Raw genomic sequence first — 19,641 nt, forward strand, 5'->3', positions numbered from 1 at the left:
ATTACAAATTTACCCCAAAAATTACGGGTCTTTTGGCATTAGATTGAAGATGAGGTCATTTAAGTAATTCTAGTTAATCTCTCATAGAAGACCAAAATAAAAAACATGCCATCCATTAGAAAATAGGAACTGTCCCAACTCCCAAGTGAAACCAACCAAAATCTGTAGGGGGACACGTGTAATGTCACCCCGGGATTTCTTCAATATTGTGAACCTTGCCTCGTATCGAAGTTTCTTCCCAATGAGGCTGACAAAAAGTGCCAAAAAAACCCCAAACCCCATCTTCGTTCCTCACGAAGCCCTAACGTAGCCACGCAAACACCACCACAACCAGCACCAACTCTCTCTCCATTGGAAGCGAAGTAAGTTTTTTTTTTTTTTGGTTCTCCATTTTTTCTTTGTTGTATTAGTTTTTTTAAGGTACTTTCATGAACTTAAAAATTTATTGTTTCTGCAAGAATATCTTCTCACTGACTGTAAAGGTTGAGAATCAATATATTTTTAGATGTTTATGTAGGAAAACAGTAGCTTCTTTAGCATAAAATCAAATATCTTTGTTATTTATTCGAAAACCGGGATCTTGGACTGGGTTCAATATGGCACTTGGTTTATCTAGAAAGAATTACACACACGCACACACACACAAAAACCCCTAATAGAAGGATTTGAAGTAAAAAAGATTGCTTGTTGAAAGCCTAGTTAAATTACATTAAAATTCGTACATTTCATTTCCTAATTTATGCCAAAGCTTAAATTTTCTTGATGCCTAGTGGAGGAAAAAATACTTATAAATTTGGTTAATCATATTGGAAGAAACCCATATTGCGACGATGAATAAGACGATCTATCATGCAGTGCTTTGATTGAAATATTGCAATCAAGTCTGAGGTCATAAGTTCAAGTCACCATGAGCATTGCAATTAAGTTCGGTTTTGGTAGTTATTCCTAGTGGAAGTAGTTTGGCTTAGTTCAGAAAAGATCCAGAAAAAAATACAGGGATTATAAAAATGATGCTTTTAAGCGATAAAATAGGTGCATTATAGAGATGGAAAGAGGCGAAGGTTAGGGATGATTTAGTTGATCAAATAAAAATACTTTATTATTATTCTTTCGATTCAATGATTTACCGATTAATTTGAAGAATCTCCGATTAATTCAGTGAATTAATCAGGGCAACCCCTTAGTTTAGTGAAATTTTTTCCTAATTTTTTGGAAAAATGTGGAGAATTTTTTAGATGGTGACCACGAGTAACCGCCATGGCGCCATCCAAAGATGGTAGACCTTACACAACTGAAAGAGCTGAGAAAAAAATGACTAATGTAGAAATTCAACTTTCTTGATGTGTTTCCATTTTCAAATACACTTGGAGGCGGAGGTGTTGTTGATCTAATTTAGTAGACGGTAGACCTAAGAAATGTTACATAGCTGAATTGTTTGGAATCCTTTATAAGGTACTGTATAACTTTAGCAAATTAATAAGAGAGGTATCCTCATTGGCCACCTTCTCGAACCTAACTCCGTTTCATATCTCTAATCTAAGTCCAGTGATTGTCTTAGGAATCCAATTTGGATGCAATGCTTCATGGACACTATTACTCTCCCGCTCATTACTCATATTGTGATTCTTATACGCTTCATAATATCCATGCAAAAATCATTGGCTTTTACTTATTCATATCTAAGCTTCAGATTGATTCGATAATATATGGCTTGAATAATATTATGAGTATTTCTATCATTAGCAAAACATCAATCTAGGCATCACTAATACTATAGGAGTTGGAGATGATGGCTACTGATGAAGAATGTGTAGTCCAACTCAATATAGTTAAGGGGTGCATATACTGTGCTCATATTTTGTGACGTGGATCACTATCACTTGCCGAAGCACATGCTTTCATGTCTGTGAAGAATAAAGGGAAGAGGAAGAAGGAGGGAAAGAAGGTGTATCCTAACAATTTAATCAATTTTGGAGTTCCTCTAATTCTGAATACTGAAAGGAAGACCCTCCAATAGGAACCTAGAGGAAATGTGTTCACAAAAGTTGATGCTAATTATTTGGTCGTCCAAGACCAAAATATAATATCTTGTTTCTTGAAGAGAACAGTTGTGGGGCCTTTTCTATTGGGAGGTAATTGGAGCGAATCGAAAATTCTTTTATTGCTTGTTTGGAATTGGGTTTTAATTAATGTTTCCGTTAACGTTTCTACTTAGTCTTACAGACATTATTATTATTATTATTAATTTTTTTGTTTATTAAATTTGTCACACTGGAAGAGCGATTCTCAGATGAAGAAATTGGTTGATGCTCCTAGAAGTGGAATTTGGCCAAGGGCTCACTTGTACTTTCTGAATGTAAATGTCGATGTTATAAATTATGGACTTGGCATATTCTATTTTCTTTTCAAGTTATTTTTTATCCCAACTTGGACTTCTTGGTTTTCGTGTATGCCAATTATATATTTTTTCAGGTTGGTTATTGTGCATATAACTGCTTAAATTAGATTGGCTCAAATAATCGATGAATGCTCAGCTCATCATTAAACTCTTCATGCTTATATTTATGCTTGAAAGCCATCTCTTTTCTCTTTGCTGAGCCTGGAACTTGTTTGTACAATAATTTGACTTCTTTGTCCAGTTGTAGTTGTTGGGCTTTGAACTTGTTGAAGCCATTTGGAATGATGGCTAATTGACTATATACTTGATTTCATATTGACCATCAGATGTTTTATCTTCTTTTGTTGCAGTGAAATCGTGGAAGGAACAATCTCAGTAATAATTGATGTGTATCTTCAACATATGACTTATACGTATTGTAGGAATTATATCTAAAACCGGGATGAGCAGAGTTAGTCGGCAAAAAGAAAAATACAGCAATGGTAATGAGCTTTCTGGAGATGATGCTAATGAAGGCAGTTCAGCTCGGACAAGACCCTTCAGCTTTGAGGAGATTATGCTAAGACGGAAAAACAAGAAGCTAATTGCTGATGCCAAAGAGGAGGGAGGGAAAGACACTGTTGAAACAGTCCATGACTATTCTGAACCTGATGGAGGTTGTAGGCGCATCAAGGATTCTATCTCTGTTGTCACAAAGGATGCTTCAGAGGTAACTGTGAAGGGAAGTTCCAGAAAGACAGAGGAAATTGCCTCTGAGAAGGAAGGGAGTTTAGTTAAAGGTAAAAGCAAAGAAAGCAGTGATTCAGAAGCTAATTTAATGGAGAAATCAGAAAAATATAGGAGCACCAGAGCAGAACGAGGCAAGAATGAGAAACAGAGTCACCACAGAAGTAGAAATAAGGAGCGAGTGAGAGATGATTTTGAAAACGAATCTAAGAAGGGTAAGGAGAAACACAGGAACCGTGAGTTGGGGAAATCTGAAAGAGAAAACAAGAGAAAACAGCGAAGCAGAAATGGCGAAAAAAATAGATTGGAGACAGATGGAAATATTGTAAAGAAACATGATTCTGGCAAACGGTACGATCGAGAACCCGCGGAAAGAAAGAGCTGGAAGAAAGATACATCACAATCCCATTACGAAGAAGTGAGGCCAAAAAGGAGAAGGTCAAGGAGTCGGGAAATTAGGGACAAAGATAGGAGATCTATTTCACTCTCGCCGAGAGCACACAAACGTACTTCTCGTAATGGGCGGGAACATGGAGAGTCATCATTGCATAGTTTGAAAGATAGGAGGCAACAGCACTCTGATGTTGATAGGAACAAAATGTCCAACAATGGTGGGTTTGAAAATAGCCACCATAGGCGTCATGGTGGGCTTGGAAGTAGGCTTGGTGGCTATTCCCCAAGGAAGAGAAGATCCGAGGCAGCTGTAAAGACTCCTTCACCAACGATTCGTTCACCAGAAAGGAAAAGTGTTGGGTGGGATCTCCCACCTACAGGAACGGGCATCGTTGCTGTTGGTTCTGTTCTTCCTAATTTTCAATCATCACGCAAGATTGTATCATCAAGTGCACATGAATCCCTCCCCATTACCATTCCTCTCACACCAGATGCAATGAGATCCGTTACCGGGGCTTCTAATATTTTATCAACGAAGAAGGATGTTTCCGTTGATTCCATCCAACTAACACAAGCAACACGACCTATGAGGACGCTTTGTGTAGAAAATGTTCCAGCCTCAGCTTCTAATAAATCTCTAATGGAATGCTTTAATAACTTCTTGATGTCATCAGATGTTAATCATATCCAAGGAACTCAGCCATGCATCAGTTGTATTGTAAGTGTAAATGATCTCATGTCTCATCATACATTGGATTTAAATCAGGCATTTTGGCATATCTGTGATTATCCTTCCTATATAATTTAATTGCAGATAAACAAACAGAATGGCCAGGCTATTGTTGAATTTCTTTCACCTGAGGATGCCACGACGGCTCTTTCTTTTAATGGGAAAACCTTTTCTGGCACAATTCTTAAAATCAGACGTCCAAAAGACTTTGTTGAAGCAGCAGTAAGATTGCTAATTATGTCTTACTCATTTCATTTCCTACACATGATAATATTTGTGATTGGTTATATTTCTTACAATTGTTGTATGCAATGCATTTTTTATTGTTGGATATGTTCCTTTTTATTGATATGCGCTCTACGATAATGTTGTTTGCTTCAAGGGATCGATGTAAGCTGATGCTTGGACATCATCGTAGAACGTGTTTTGAATTTTGGTTGGTCTAAGTTAGTAAGGATTTCACCCTCCCTAAGGGTCCTTGGGCTCATTGCTTGGCATCCAAAAACATGATCAGATGCTTCAGGATTGTAGAGGACAAAATTCTATGAACTTTGGAAAAAGAAAATTCTAAAAAAGAGTTATTTTTCACCGTTGAATTTCAATTTTAGGTTTGGGAGTTATGTGGAAGTTCGGTAGTCGTCCATTTTCAAAACCTTCTATCAAGCTCAAAAGAAATTATTTTTCGAATTTAGTCTTTGGATCTGAGTTTTTCGAAGAAACTTAAGAGGACTGTGGTATTGGATTGCTGACGTGTTAATCCATTTGAGCAAAACGACCCTTAGTAAGGCTTAAAATCCTACTTAGTAAGGAAAATGTTTTTCTATTAATAATTGTATTAGTACTTCTCCCATCCAATGTTGTTATAAAGCATATGCGGTCGCATATGACTTGATACAAAATTTCCTTTTTTGAACTCACACGACTTCCTGTTACATTGATACCTATGCTGATACAAATGAGCTAGCAGTTTTCTGTCGTGTTGTTATGTAGATACCACCTCAAGTTCTAGTTGCTTATGCCCATGAGGGTTAACATCTTTGTTTGATACACTCATGGATTTGGTCTTTATGATATCAATACATTTGCTAAATCTCATTCTCGGGAAGCATTTCATGGAAGTCAGATGAATCGACCCGGCCTATCAAGAGCTGTCCGATAGGCCTTCGAAACTCCAATATTGATCTACTAGGATCTTCAAACATCTTCTTCCCCAATCACCCAACATAGAAAGGATTTAAAAAAAATTCCATTCGACCAAAATGAGAACACGTCCTTGATATATCTTGGAAAGATCCAATCAAATACCAACGAAATAAAGAAACTCGGCACCTTCCTAAAGAGAGCTCCTCGATATCGGATGGTTAACTTCCTCATGAGTTTTGCACATAATGCATCGTTTGGGATCATCATTTTATAATGGATAACATGATCAGCGATGTAGAAGTTTTATTAGTTCTAGTGTCAAAATAAATGCTTCCACTCTGGGAGGCACGACTTTTCCCAAATATACTTTGCGGAGTCCTCTTTGTTGAATTTTATTTTTTGGCAAGGTGTTCATAGAAGGTGTGCGTGAAGAAATTTTTTGTACAATTAATCCACTTTTCTAACATGTCCGAGATTGAGATCCTTCAACTTCCTTATCCGAAAGACTTTGTAAATATAGGCCACCACTCTATCTCATTGTTTATTTTTACAAATTAATTGATTTCTGACAAACCCTTCATAGAAACCAGCTTGTATAAATGGGTACACATCAAAGAGTGTGCCCACACAACTCTTTTCATTCTCCTAAAATATAATCTGCTTTCCATTTTCCATTGCTAATCTTGTGCTTTTAAAAAGCCTTTATGAATCTTCGAAAACCCTTCAACTCCTACCTTTTGGAATTTGCAACCTTGCAAGAGTTCCAAGTCTGCTACGAGCTTAATATGGTCTTTTCCTATTTTTTTAAAACATATACTACGATCAGATCAGATATTTCAAAGATATTAAAAGAAAACACCAAAAGTGAATTTGGGGAAATTGAAGCATTCAATTCATTCGGTATCCTGTTAATCTAATTATCGGGAGGAATCTTATTAGTTTGGTAGAAGGATCAAATTGGGGTGCTGGATACTCTAGAGTTTAAGGCAATATGTTTTGAATATTTTATGTTTAGCGAACTTAAGGGTCTATGGGTTGTTTCTATATCCCTTGGTTTTGTTTTTTTTCCCTCTTGTGATGATATAATTTTATAATCACACACACAAAAAAAAAAATGATTTCATTAAGGTGAAGGAAGATACCTAATCAATCATATTTCATTTCTACTGAAAAATTAATATTATTTATAATTCACTGTTCCTTTTGGGTTAAAGTTTCATTTTCACAAGGTCCAATTGGTTTCTTTGAACAAAAAGAAGGTTCGGCTAAGGGTACAGGGCATAATTGATGGGTTTAAATCAATGAAAACAGAAATAAGAAAAGTAAAACACCTTTACCAGTGTGCAAGAGGTGAATAGAGAAACTAGATGATGCCCTAATGTCCAATATAACCAAAATTGATTCCTATTGATTACATCTTTGAACCTTGTCCATCGTTGAAACCCTTGATTAGGTTCAATAAGCTTACCCTTGATAAGGTTCAATAAGCTTACCCTTGATACTAGATTAATACCCTAAACTAGTTGGAAGTTCTAACTTTCTTTGAGATCCATTGGGGAGTAGCACTGCAAGATTATACTGGACCTAAAACCATTCATTGATTATTTGTTAGGTGTTTCGAAATTTGTCCAAGGTTCAGATAATAATGCCCTTTTGGTTTTTCTAAAGTTGCAGTCAAAGCATGTTTTGGCCCTCTAGTGAATAAAACGAGTAAAATACGAATTTTTTGACATTTTAAACGCAAACAAATAAAATAAAATTAAACATGCCTTTTCGTAATGGTTAATTGTTGTGGCTTATGGTGGTTTGTGATTCGGTTCATGAATGTTGTTTAATGTGGGATTTGATACATGATATATGATTTGCTGATTTATGAATGTTGTTTAATATGGGATTTGATGTATAAATATAAGATTTGGTGATTCATGAATGTGTTTGATGTGATATCCATAAAAAAATTGATTGTAGTTATGTGGGATAAGAGGATAATGTCTTGATGTTATGATTGTTAATTTTTTCAATAGTTTGTTATTGTGCTTAGTGTTGTTTTTTGCTAAAAAAATATGTTGAAAACTAAGAATAAATGTCTAATGTGTTACATATAATCCTTTTTTTGTTCCTGTTTTTTTTTCTTCCAATTATTTGTCCCCCTCCCTCTTTTTTCTTCTTCCTGTTTTTCTGAAGTTTTCCCTTTCCATTTCAAACCTGTACTCTGAATTGGTGACTATGTTACTTATACATTTTTGTTGGAAGGCCCACTCCTGTGCATTGGGATCATTGACACCTTTACAATACCTATCGTTCTATATGGAGTGACATCATATTGTATCCACTAATCTTTTCTTTTTAAAATTATATGTGAAACTTAGATGCTGTTTCAAAGATAAAAAAAACTAGTGCTATGAATAAAGCACAAATCCTTCAATAACTGCGTATGAGACCAATCAAGAAGGGGAAACTGTGTATGGGACTCTGATCAAATGGATGCAAATTCTGGAAAATGCAAGAAGGGATAAAGATCCCAAGAGTCCCCTTGAATCACTTACCTTTGGAATTTTCCAACTGTCTAGTTAATTTATAACTTAGGGTTCCGGTTGATGGTTGCAGTATAGTTTTTTCTTTTATCATTAGTCATTTCACCTTGGGAAAATTACTACAGATTACTTTATCAATTTTCCCCATTATAACTTTATGCAATTTCACTAGATTTCATTTGTACAAGGCATAGTATATTATCCTGAGATGAGATATTGTCTGACCATCATCTTGGAATCTCTCTTAAATAGGGTATTTGTATTGGGTGTTTCATAATTCACGTTCAGGGTGGTGTGGAAGCTGAGGACTTCTAAGAGAAGACATCAAGGTGTAGTGGTTTAATTGATGTGTTTGCAGCTTTCTTTCCAGAATTGATCTTGGATGATTGATGTAGGCTGTTGAAAGAATTGTTTATGTTGACACGTCGTTTGGTGTTTGCTTTTATGGCGAACATTGCAAAATGATGTGAAGTGCATTTCTCATAGGGTTGTTGGCATCATTCTTGGTTAAATTATTTTCAGTGTAACCACTCTCCTAAGTCTCCATTGCCTATTTCTACCAAATGACATTCTTTGTTTCGACTGTGGATGTCATTATGCCCAGATTCCAACATCTGCACATCTATCTTGTGATGGTACACTCTCGTTCTCCTAGAACAATCACGTGTGGTGGCACCTTTTGTAATTGTCGTTGGTTTCTCTATGATCTTATCTCTTCAAAGCATCCACTCTTGCAATGAAGGTGTTTCCCAAGTTGACGTGGAGAATTCTTTTTGATTATTGACATCTATACATGGAGCTTTCTTGTTCAATTTTTAGTAGATGTACACATCATATTTTTGTAGATAGTGATTTGGATAGATAATACTGCAAGTAGAGACCTTTATCTAGGATTCGCTATTGAGAACTTCAATATAATTTTATTATTTTGTGAAGCAGCTGTGAAAAGTAAAGTACATCATATTCATGTGTTTACCAGGTCTGTGGTATTACCACAGGGAATTTACCATCTCACTGAGGTGACGCATAAGTTAGAAATTAATAAATTCGAGAAAATGTAGGAGTAGCTCCAAATTGGAAATAAACTAGGAGAAAGTCGACTTATATGGTTTGGGCATGTTCAGTGAAGGTTGGCTAGAGGCTTAGAAGAAATATTCAAGTTGAAGGTCTAGAAAGAGCAAGGGAAAGATCTTAAACAATGTGGATGGAGATAGTGAAAGCAGATATGAATTCACTTTCAATGATGAAAGACATGACTTTGAATAGTAGAATGAAGAAACTAGATTCATTTAACCGAACCCAAATCTTTGGGATAAGGTTTTGTTGTTTGTTGTATGTTGCTCACATTCAAGGAGAGGTCCTTTGGTATATGTTTCCTGTAGCTGATGTAGTATTGGACGATGAGGAAGATAGGGAGGTAATACATTCTATTAGATCTCTTAGTTAATGTCTTGTGGGCCTAATACTTAAGCCCACACGACCAAACACATGTTTTTAATATAAAGGAGAGGTTGAACCCTATTGGGGGTGATCTACTAATTCTCTTCTCTATTTTATGCGTGATGTGCCTGCTTCTGCCTTGAGTGCTTCAATTTCATCCCTTCAATGACACTATCGGTTGGGTCACGTGTCTTTGTCTAATTTACGTTGTGTTATTCCTAAGTTGAGTTCAGTATTAGTTTTTAAATATGAGGCTTGTCAATTGACAAGCATTACCGTCTTTCTTTTCCTAGTGGTACTGAGAATCATCAATCTAGTCTTTTTGAACTAATTCATACAGATATTTGGGATTTGTCAAGAATAAAATGTTTATCTGGTTTTCATCATTTTGTGGTGTTTGTGGATGATTATTTTCGTATGACATGACTTTTCTTATTGAAAGATCGTATTAAATTACCTCGTGTTTTACTTACTTTTAATAAAGAAATTTCAGTCCAATTTGGAAAGCTTGTGAAAATTATCCGTTTTGATAATGCCTTATAATACATGCAATCTTCTATTTAGTCTTTTTGATAATGACATTATTTATCAAACCAGTTGTATTAATACTTCTCAACAGAGTGGTGTTACTGAGCGAAAACATCGTCATTTAGTTATGCACTTCAACTTTAGTCATGACACTCCTAGGGTTGAACATTAGGTAAGCTTGATGGGAAATAAATACCTCAAAGACCACTTCTATTATAGTCATCAATAATATGATAAAGTGGCGAGGATGTGACCCATAGAATTAATGCTTACTGGATCAAGTGGAGCGCTCCTCGAGTATTATGTGATCAACATATAATGATCAAATGAAAGGAAAATTTACTTGATGGCAATAAGTGCAGCCATGATAGATGGAGGTGATGTTGGGTTGTCAAGAAACTATGTGTTCATAGCTTCTTTTTATTTTATTTTAAATTTGGTGTATGCATAATGAACGTGACAAAGATGAAGATGTTGAGTTGAATAAGTGGTAAGACTAGTGAAGATGAGATAAAGGAAAGTTATTTGAGATGATTTGGGTTACAAAGAAACCCAATAGTAGCACCTAATATAAGAAACACTTTTGTGCAAGTCAAATCCTTTAATATGGCAAGAGCAAGGCCGCCAATGACATGGATGGAGGTTGTAAGAAGCACATGTCTTGAAGGAAATATGGCTCGGAATATAGTTGAATGGAGAAATAGATTATGTCGCAAATCCAATAATTGGGAGGTGTAGATGAAGATGATGATTACACGATCACTTCCCATCATTACCTAATTTACATGTCTTCAAATTTTTTGGTTGATTTTTTAGCCATTTGATTTTTTATAATTTTAAATTATTGTTAGGGTAACATGAATTCTGTAGTTATGTCTCATTTTCCCTACCTTTTGTTCATGGGAATATGAAGTACATTGTATTCATTATTGATGTTGAAAAAGTGGATATGAAGGAAGCATAAACTCCACGTGTGCAATGGGAAGATCTGCATAATTTGGGAAGAGATGACCACTTTGTTTGTTCAGGCTTGACTTGGTTGAATGATTGTTTGATTGTTTCTATGGATTAGCTTAAGGATTTATGTTATCAGTGATGCAGCTATATATATATATATATAGCAGTCAATAGGTGGTTATTTATTTAGGTCCTGCTTGGTACGACCACAAATCATCTAAATCGGTGTATAAACAAAAAAAAAAAAATAGTTACCAAGTGCTTAGTTACCACTCCGAAGATCATTGCATTTTGCTTTTGGATACTTGATGGCCTTTCACTGATTGTAATTTTTTCATGACCCCGCTAATTTTTTGAACAAATTGTGCAACGCTTTGCCGTTCAAAAGTCACTTTAAAAGACCATGCCAAATTTTGCTCTTTGGTGATTTTGTGGGCATGCCGAGTAAGGCCTTAAACAATCTCTTACTCTTTTTTTTTTTAATAATCGTTATCATTATAACTTATAACTGGCAATCTTTTACATTAGGTACTACAATTTTGTTAATAGTAGAGACTGGATGTAGGTTATACACCCTTCTGAATGCTCAATGATTCTTCTTCAAATTCATTCGACATCAACATGTTTCTTCTTCAAATTCATCCGACATCAACTGCAATGTTTCTTCTCACAGTGGGTTGATACTCCAATTTTCCATGTACATATCCACACATATATGTTAGATAGTATTTATAAAAAAATGTTTGATAGTTGACATTTCATTACCATATTACTTAAAGCCTGTAATATTTCATCTTTTTTTTACTACGTTAAATAGCTTGCATATTTTATTTATTTATTGTTTTTTTTGTCCTTTTTGAGGAGCGGTTTGTGTCCTCTGCTTTCTTTTCTTAGTGTGGTAATGGTGTCAATTTTTGGTATGAATAGTAATTTCTACTGGTACTTTTCGGTTTCTGAGGTATATTGTGGTTACCATCCATGTAGCAGGTTTTCAGACAGTTGCTATTTTCATGCAGACTGGTGTCCTAGAGAAATCAGTGGCGGCAGTTGATGCAATATCTGACATCGTAAAGGATTCACCACATAAGGTATACATTTGGAGCTCAGTGTTGTAATTACAAGTCTATGAGTTTATGTTTTCTAGTGTTTAAATCTCTGCTTGAATGTCGTATCCATTGCTGCATAATATTTATAAGTTATTTGCCTGAGTTTTTTGGGTCATATTTCTATTGCTTATTTTTTTCAGTTCCTTTGCAATATACTTGGGGTACAACTGTAATCTGATGTCGGGAGAATTTGAAGGAAGTGTCCTGAATTTGAAGGAAGTTTCATCATATCTAGATTCCACTAGACAACTACCATTGTTTTTGTCACACCCAAAATTGCAACACGAATCCCTAGGATTTTATGTTGAAATTATCTAGGGGTGAGATAGTTTCCAATACAGTGATAATGATTAATAATCCAATGGATTCTAAATTAGATAAAGTAAATAAATGTAGCGGAAACTCACAACCTATGTATATTGTGTCAATAATATATAAATAACTAATTTTCCTACTTAAAAATAACTCTCACATGACCCTCTACCTCTATGAATACTCACGAAACTAGTAGGGTGCTTGCTATCTCTCAACTAGATCTTTTAATTCCTTTGAACAAAGGAATTACTTGCAAATGAGGGTGGAAGGGATGTAATCGATAAGAGTGTTGAGAAACATGCTGGTATAACCACCTTCGCATTGACAAATCTATATCCTGATACTCAACTTCCGGTGTGGAATCCTAGTATCCTACTGTTCTTCCTTGATTTTGTGGTCAGTCTGGCATACAACACTTGGGTGACCATTTATTCGGCTGAGTTTCACCATTCACCAAGATCCAAATGCATGAACCAAATACGTTGATCAATCGTTTGATGACTGCATACTTTCAGTGATCACTAACAAGCCTATGAGAAACTCGCAGCTTCTAAGCCTATCAGACAATACAATATGGACCTAAACATATCTACACTATGTAGAGATCGCCTTTACATACGATTGTTTGTTTTTCATTAAAGATAGAAATGAGATTTCTAGATATCACAAGTGATTATGTTCTTCCGGATATCCCATACCACCAAGGAGGTCAATCATCTCAAGTGTTATTCTAGAGTACAGAGTCGTATCCAGAAGTGCAACAGCGAATTACTCGTTTAGGCGTTCACTAACTCTTTAGTGGACCACAATACATATACATATGCATCATAATCACTCAATACGTAATTACACATAAGAGAACCTACTGTTCTCGTAATCCAACCAGTGGAGAACTATCATTTTTCCATTGTTTTGTTTTTAGAAAAATCTCAATCAACTATAATTAAAATACTTGTATTTCAATCTTAAACTAGCTAAATATAAATCTATTTTTAAAACTAGTTTAAATTTATTTTCAGCATATGTATTGTCTACAACACCGAGAATTGCTGACAACTTTTCCGAAACATTTTCTTTCAATTAAAACTTTATCAACAATGAATACAACATAATTCTGATGCAAAGCAATTGCATATGCTTGCGATTTTAACAAGGTTAATGTATGCGAACATAATCCTTATTTTAACAATAAATTTGAGAAATTAAAATAACTGAACATTGAACTTGGTTTCTTCCTTTGTTGCAAGCTTCCTTAGAATCCTTTAATCTTTAAGTTTTCCATTGTTATAATTTCGTTTCCTCCTTGATCATTTCCTTTACCCTGATCCAATGGTGAAGTCAGTTCATCAAATGTCTTTTCTATCAAAATCTGAAAATTTTGACTATATTTCCTCAAGATTTGTATTTAATTTTCAGTTTGTTACATTTTTCTTATAAAGTTTATATATATACATATATGTGTAGGGGAGTGATCAAGGGACATATGTAAAAACAAACATTTTTCAAAATATCAGTTAGAAGTTTCGGATTGAGCTGATTTTTTGTGAGGATGATCTCTATGATGAGAAGATCATCCTCCCAAAAAATCAGCCCAATCTGAACCTTCTAACCCTGTCAAAAGTGATTTAGAATGTGGACCATTGATTTTTTTGCAATAATTTGTAAACCACTTTTGATGGATTTGGAAGGTTCAGATTGGGCTGCTTTTTTGTGAGGATGATCTTCTCATCATAGAGATCATCCTTACAAAACATCAGCTCAATCCGAAACTTCTAACCCATATTTTGAAAAATGTTTGTTTTTACATATGTTTATACTGATGTCCCTTGGACAACACCCCCCATATATATATATATGTGTGTGTGTGTGTGTGTGTGTCTGTGTGGATTGGATCAATGTGTGGGGTCATGTAACCATTGTAGATATTTTTTTCTATATGGGCTCAAGAAACTTATCATAATTAGGCATGTTTACTGCTTAGGAAAGTACTAGGATGTTTTTTATACTCATGAATAATTTCTTCTTATCTGTGAGCTATGAAGGTCGTAGACCTTAGTATGTTGTGATTAGGTGGTATCCAACATATACTGCATGTTATAGGCGCACGGGGAATTTGGTAGTGGACCCATTGGATGCTAAGATAACCATTTTTATCTGTTTGAACTCTAAATGACATTAATATGCTGTTTCCTAGTGCCTGTCCATTGATTGACTCTCCTGGGGAGCTACTATCGTTTTTATTTGTCCTTTTTTTAATGTCCATCTCTTGAAGCGTGAAATTATGTTCCTATTTTGGACCTTGTTTTTGTGAGACTGTACTTTGTTTTGAACTTGCTACTTGTCTTGGTTTATTCAGATGATGCCGGGGATTTTTGACATTGGTGTTTCACCTGTTCTTTATTGTAGATTTTCATTGGTGGAATTTCGAAGGCTTTGTCATCTGATATGGTAAGTTGGTCGATGAATTCACATTGCATTATGGACAGAGCTTTCTTGTATCATCCATTTCTCAGGAAGACACTACCCTTAACCTCTGTTTTTATTGACTAGACTGATACATCTATTCTGGCATGCTTCTTTTTGCAGCTTATGGAGATTGTTAGCGCCTTTGGATTTTTGAAGGCATACCGCTATCAGGTTAATGAAGATCTCAATGAACCATGTGCCTTTCTGGAGGTACTAAAACACTGACGTTATGCTTTTGTTTCTTCTAATTTTTGAGGGCTTCGACTTCAATAATTTTTGGGTCTTTCTTCTCATAGAAAGAATCACCTCATAGCAAAATATTCTTATTTTTCAGATTATTTTTGAGGAATACATGACCATATGAAACTTACCAGATTTGAATATATAACCTGCCCTCATCTTTATTATTCTATCATATGTATTTCAGTCACACATTTCATGTGACCTGAAAATTTGTGGACCTTTTATCTAATAATCTTGCTTCAGTATGTAGACCATTCAATCACTCTCAAGGCATGTGCTGGATTGAATGGGATGAAGTTAGGAGGACGAGTCTTAATTGCTGTTCAAGCTGTTACCAAAGCATCTTTAGAGGTATTTATTTCAATACTTGTTTTATACTTTTATTTTTCATTGTAATAAATATAGGAGCATATTAGTTGAAAATCAAATTTTGTGGGTTTTTTTGGACTTCACAATCAATCACAACATCCTTGCACAATATGGAAAATTTTCAAGCCCATTTTTTGGCCATCTTAGTGCTGTTGCAGCAGTCCTACAAAGCTTGAAGTTCAGCACATTAGGAGGGAATTATTGTGCTGATCAAATTACATCATCTACTATTTAGTAAATCTATTTGTTTTTTTTACCTATAGCAATTATCAAATGTACTACAATGAATTGAGAACTTACTACTTATGGTAAATTTTGGAGTTTTAGACTTTTCATTGTTGGTTGAAATAATATTTGGTGGGTCCATTAGTTGATTGATAAGGAGTTAAGTACTAAGTTTCGGATTTTTTAGGATACTGAATCTTTGATTGATTAATGAATTAGTCTGATTTGCAAGTTCTAGTTGTTTTTCAAGTTGAGAATTAGTAGGATTCATTAGAAGTTTTTATTTCTTTTCAGAAAGTTTAGGACCTTAGTCCATAAATAAGGCATGTACCCATGACTAGAATATAATTTGATTGAATGAATAATCTACTTTGTTTTCATAAGTTCTCTCTGGTAATGTGAGACTAGGGATGGGTCCAACAGGCTCAACTTAACCCCAGGCCGGGGTTAAGGTTGCATATTTCAGGCTTGGCTTGGAATTTGTTTTCCTTCACAATAATATCAGGTTGGTCTTTGCGCAAGGCCTTGTCCAACCCAACCCAACCAATCCAATCTTTATCACCATACATGTAACATGTAATACATGTTATATTTTAATTTCTTTTACACTTTAAATCATTTTTCCGAGTCATACAATTCTTGAGTTTTCTAATCGTAGAATCCTTTTTTTTTATTTTTATAAGTACATATTTTATTGTGAGGAGAACCAGAAGTCCTCAAGAGAAAACAAGCAACATGAAACAAGAAACAAGAAAAAAAAACAAGAACAAGAGACTACTCCCTAATTACATTTTCCCATCTAAACAAGAAGTATGCAAAGAACAAGCCCCTGAATTCCTTGAACTGCTTGCACCAATAGAACAATAAACCAAAGATCCTGAAAATTAGCTCCTGAGAATTTCTTTCCTTGCCATCGAACGTGCGCATATTCCTCTATTTCCACAGACCTCAACAAATTGCGAATTTCCACAGAATCTTTAACCTGCCACAAAGGGAAGGGGGCTTCCACCTGTACAAAAGAGACACAACCAAACTGGGATGACACCAAGAAACCTAAACAAAGAGAAGAAAAAAGATCACACCACCCAAGCCACATTGCAATGAATAAGAATACGATCCACAGAATCCCCATCGATTTACACATGCAACAAAAATCAACCACCCTTACGTTTTAGAAGATCAGCTGTGAGAAGCCCATTCAAGGCCGCCAACCACATGAAGAAAGACACTTTTGTAGGAACCTCTGAAAACCAAATTGTTGAGTGGGGAAAACGAACCTCTTGATTACCTTCAAGCAACGTAGGATGAAGATTTCCAAAAAATGATTGTGATGATGATACAAATCATATTTTGATAATATGGGGTGTGGTACATTTGTAGTTACATCTACTCTACAATTTGACTAACCTGACCTAATGTGGTAAAACCCAAATTGGGTTGGGTTGAGTATTTTGGGTTGGATTGAGCATATCATGTTTGGGTTTGGATTTGAAAGCTTTATAGCTTGGGTCGGGTTTAGGTTGGACTCCAAGCTGACCTGCCCAAGTGTCACCCCTAGGTTATATTTGGGTTAGGTTGAGTAGCAGCTTGGGTTGGATTGAGCATATCATTAGGGTTTGGATTGAAAGCTTTAAAACTTGGTTCGGGTTCAATCTCACCCCTAGGTGAGACTCTATACTAGTAGGTGAGAAGTGAGAGTGTGACTACTACGTAGGTGAGTAGTGAGAGTGTGACTGCTAAATTTTTATACACCTATCTATCTTCTTCATTCTCTCTATTATGATCAAACCTAAACCTGAATTCATAGTACCTTTTCAGCCTGCAAAACAGCCCGGAAATTCAAAGGTGTACTAATTAAAATCACCCAACCATAAACCTCTGTTTGCTGCTAGTGCACTACAGTTTTTCTGTCTTCCTTTGCTACTAGATTGTCTTGCATGAGTTTGGTATCAAAGTTTGTTGACCTACATCAATATTTCTTAGTTATGATGATCTGAAAGATCTCTTTATTTTCTGAATTGTACAGAAAAACCAGGAAAATACTGAAGAACCTCCATTCTATGGGATCCCTGAGCACGCGAAGGCGCTACTTTCAAAACCAACGAAGGTCTTGAAGATTAAAAATCTGGTACTATATTTGAGGCTTATTCTATTTATTCCAGTGCAGCTCTCATCTTAAATTTCTTCCTGATTTTTTTGATAATGGGTTTATATCCTGTCTTATTTATAGCTCGATCAGAATGACCTCTCATTACTACCTGGACCTGAACTGGAAGAAACTTTGGAAGATATACGGTTGGAATGTGCCAGGTCTGTGATGAAATTCTGCCTTTCATTTGTATGCACTCCAATATATTTTTAGAGCTGCTATTGGCACCCCAACTTTTACTTATCACACCCAATTGCTCAAATTATATATCTCACCCCAATTGAAGATTAGAACACATTCGTCAAACATTACAGAGGTTTGGCTCAAATTATAATCTCAACATTATCGAACATGATAACACTCGTTCAAACAATTTCAGTAGTTTACAATTATGATCAGGCTCATCGTATAAAATCCTAAACCCAAAAAATAGAAATGTAGAAAGAAAGAGAAAGGAGCTTCTATTGCCACCTAAACTTTTTCTTAATTCTCAACCATGCACTTATTTTCTTTATTTTTAATTGGGGTATAACTTGTAAAAGTTGGGTTGCCAATAGCATCTCTCTTCAAGATTCTCTTTAGCATCTGTTTAACCTTTCAATGGCATTGCAGGTTTGGCACCATAAAATCTGTTAATATTGTCAGGCACGACAGCTGTGCCATTGCCCCTGAAGCACTTGAAGTTGATAATGAAAATGATTTGAGGAATTCTCAAGATCCAGACATTGAAGGTTATACCAAAAAAACAGAAATTATGGAAGAAGACGTTGACCAAAAATATGGAGAAAATAGCAGACCAGAACCTCCAAATGATGTAAGAGAACCTCTAGAAGATGGTGGAGATGCAGAAGATGACAGAGGTGGTGTTGATAAACTCGAGGATGATCTTGTGAAGAATGGAATGAGTGAACCATGTCAGCTCGATAGTAAACTTGATACTGATGCGAATTCCCAGGAATCCCCTGGCCAGCTTGATGTAAATAATGATAAATTGACTAGCGACGCTGATTTTAATCAAAATGAGGACTCTAGCACGAGGAACAGTTTGATAATTGAAGAAGAGTTGAAACAGGAGGAAGCCAAGGATGAGTTGCAGAAAACTTCTATTGAACCGAAGGAAACTGTTGGAAGGGAATCTGATGAACGTAAGCAGCAGGTTGGTGATCTTGCTGACGTTTTTGAAAACGGGTGCATTCTCGTGGAGTTTACGAGAGAAGAAGCCTCGTGCATGACTGCACATTGCTTACATGGACGGCTCTATGGGGACCGGGTTGTGGTGGCGAGCTACATGGATCATGATTCATACTTGATGAGGTTTCCAAAATAAGATTGGGTTAGATATCATGGTTTATGAGGTATAGTGGCGTTCCTGTCTTCACTGAGTAGTACTCCAACTTTTTTTTAGGATTTTGATTTTGGTGGAGTGGGTTGAGAGCTCCTCATACGTTTGTTGTGCTATTTATTTGTCTTCATGATCCTATGTTTGTCTCAAGAGATACTAATTTTTTAGTGTAAGCCTCCTTGTTTGATTCTTGTCCTTTGCCCCAGCATTTTCATCTTTGTTTTCTATGAAATAATGACTCAGAATCACCATTCTAATCTTTTAGTTATTGAGATATGTTTTACATTTGTTTAGTTAATCAGATTGACATGTCGACATTGGATGTTTTACCGCTGAAGTACCTTTGTTCCAATTAAGGATAAATTAAGAGTGATGATAGAGATAGATTGTTTGGACTTGATCGATGAAGGTTGGTCATTGTTCCAACTACTTTGAAAACATCTCAATGATTGTAGAGACCAAAGTGACTCGGGTGAGTGAACTTGCATTGGACTTAACTCCGATTCAAATGGATTTTATTAATATATAATAAATTTTCTATTACAAAATTACATCAATAAAAGTCATGATAATCTGA

At 35.5% G+C, this 19,641-nt stretch overlaps 1 protein-coding gene across 1 annotated transcript; it reads left to right on the plus strand.

The window, feature by feature from the left end:
• Positions 1 to 208: 208 nt before the first annotated feature.
• Positions 209 to 19,255, plus strand: LOC147403372 (RNA-binding (RRM/RBD/RNP motifs) family protein). Its single transcript, XM_086438932.1, has 10 exons — positions 209 to 362; positions 2,749 to 4,235; positions 4,332 to 4,469; positions 11,866 to 11,937; positions 14,677 to 14,718; positions 14,857 to 14,946; positions 15,223 to 15,330; positions 17,600 to 17,701; positions 17,804 to 17,883; positions 18,335 to 19,255. The coding sequence occupies exons 2-10, from the start codon at positions 2,841 to 2,843 to the stop codon at positions 19,047 to 19,049; spliced, it is 2,742 nt and encodes a 913-aa protein (XP_086295058.1). The 5' UTR covers positions 209 to 362; positions 2,749 to 2,840; the 3' UTR covers positions 19,050 to 19,255.
• Positions 19,256 to 19,641: the final 386 nt, after the last annotated feature.

Source organism: Akebia trifoliata, chromosome 4, assembly GCF_017979445.1.
Source record: "Akebia trifoliata isolate Shusen 1 chromosome 4, ASM1797944v1, whole genome shotgun sequence".
NCBI lineage: Eukaryota > Viridiplantae > Streptophyta > Magnoliopsida > Ranunculales > Lardizabalaceae > Akebia > Akebia trifoliata.

Excerpts from the sequence above, each read along its gene's own strand:
- LOC147403372 (XM_086438932.1), top strand. The coding sequence starts at position 2,841 with ATGAGCAGAGTTAGTCGGCAAAAAGAAAAATACAGCAATGGTAATGAG. Across the intron at positions 14,719-14,856 it reads AGGCTTTGTCATCTGATATG|CTTATGGAGATTGTTAGCGC; the intron begins GTAAGTTGGTCG and ends TTCTTTTTGCAG. Across the intron at positions 17,884-18,334 it reads ATACGGTTGGAATGTGCCAG|GTTTGGCACCATAAAATCTG; the intron begins GTCTGTGATGAA and ends ATGGCATTGCAG.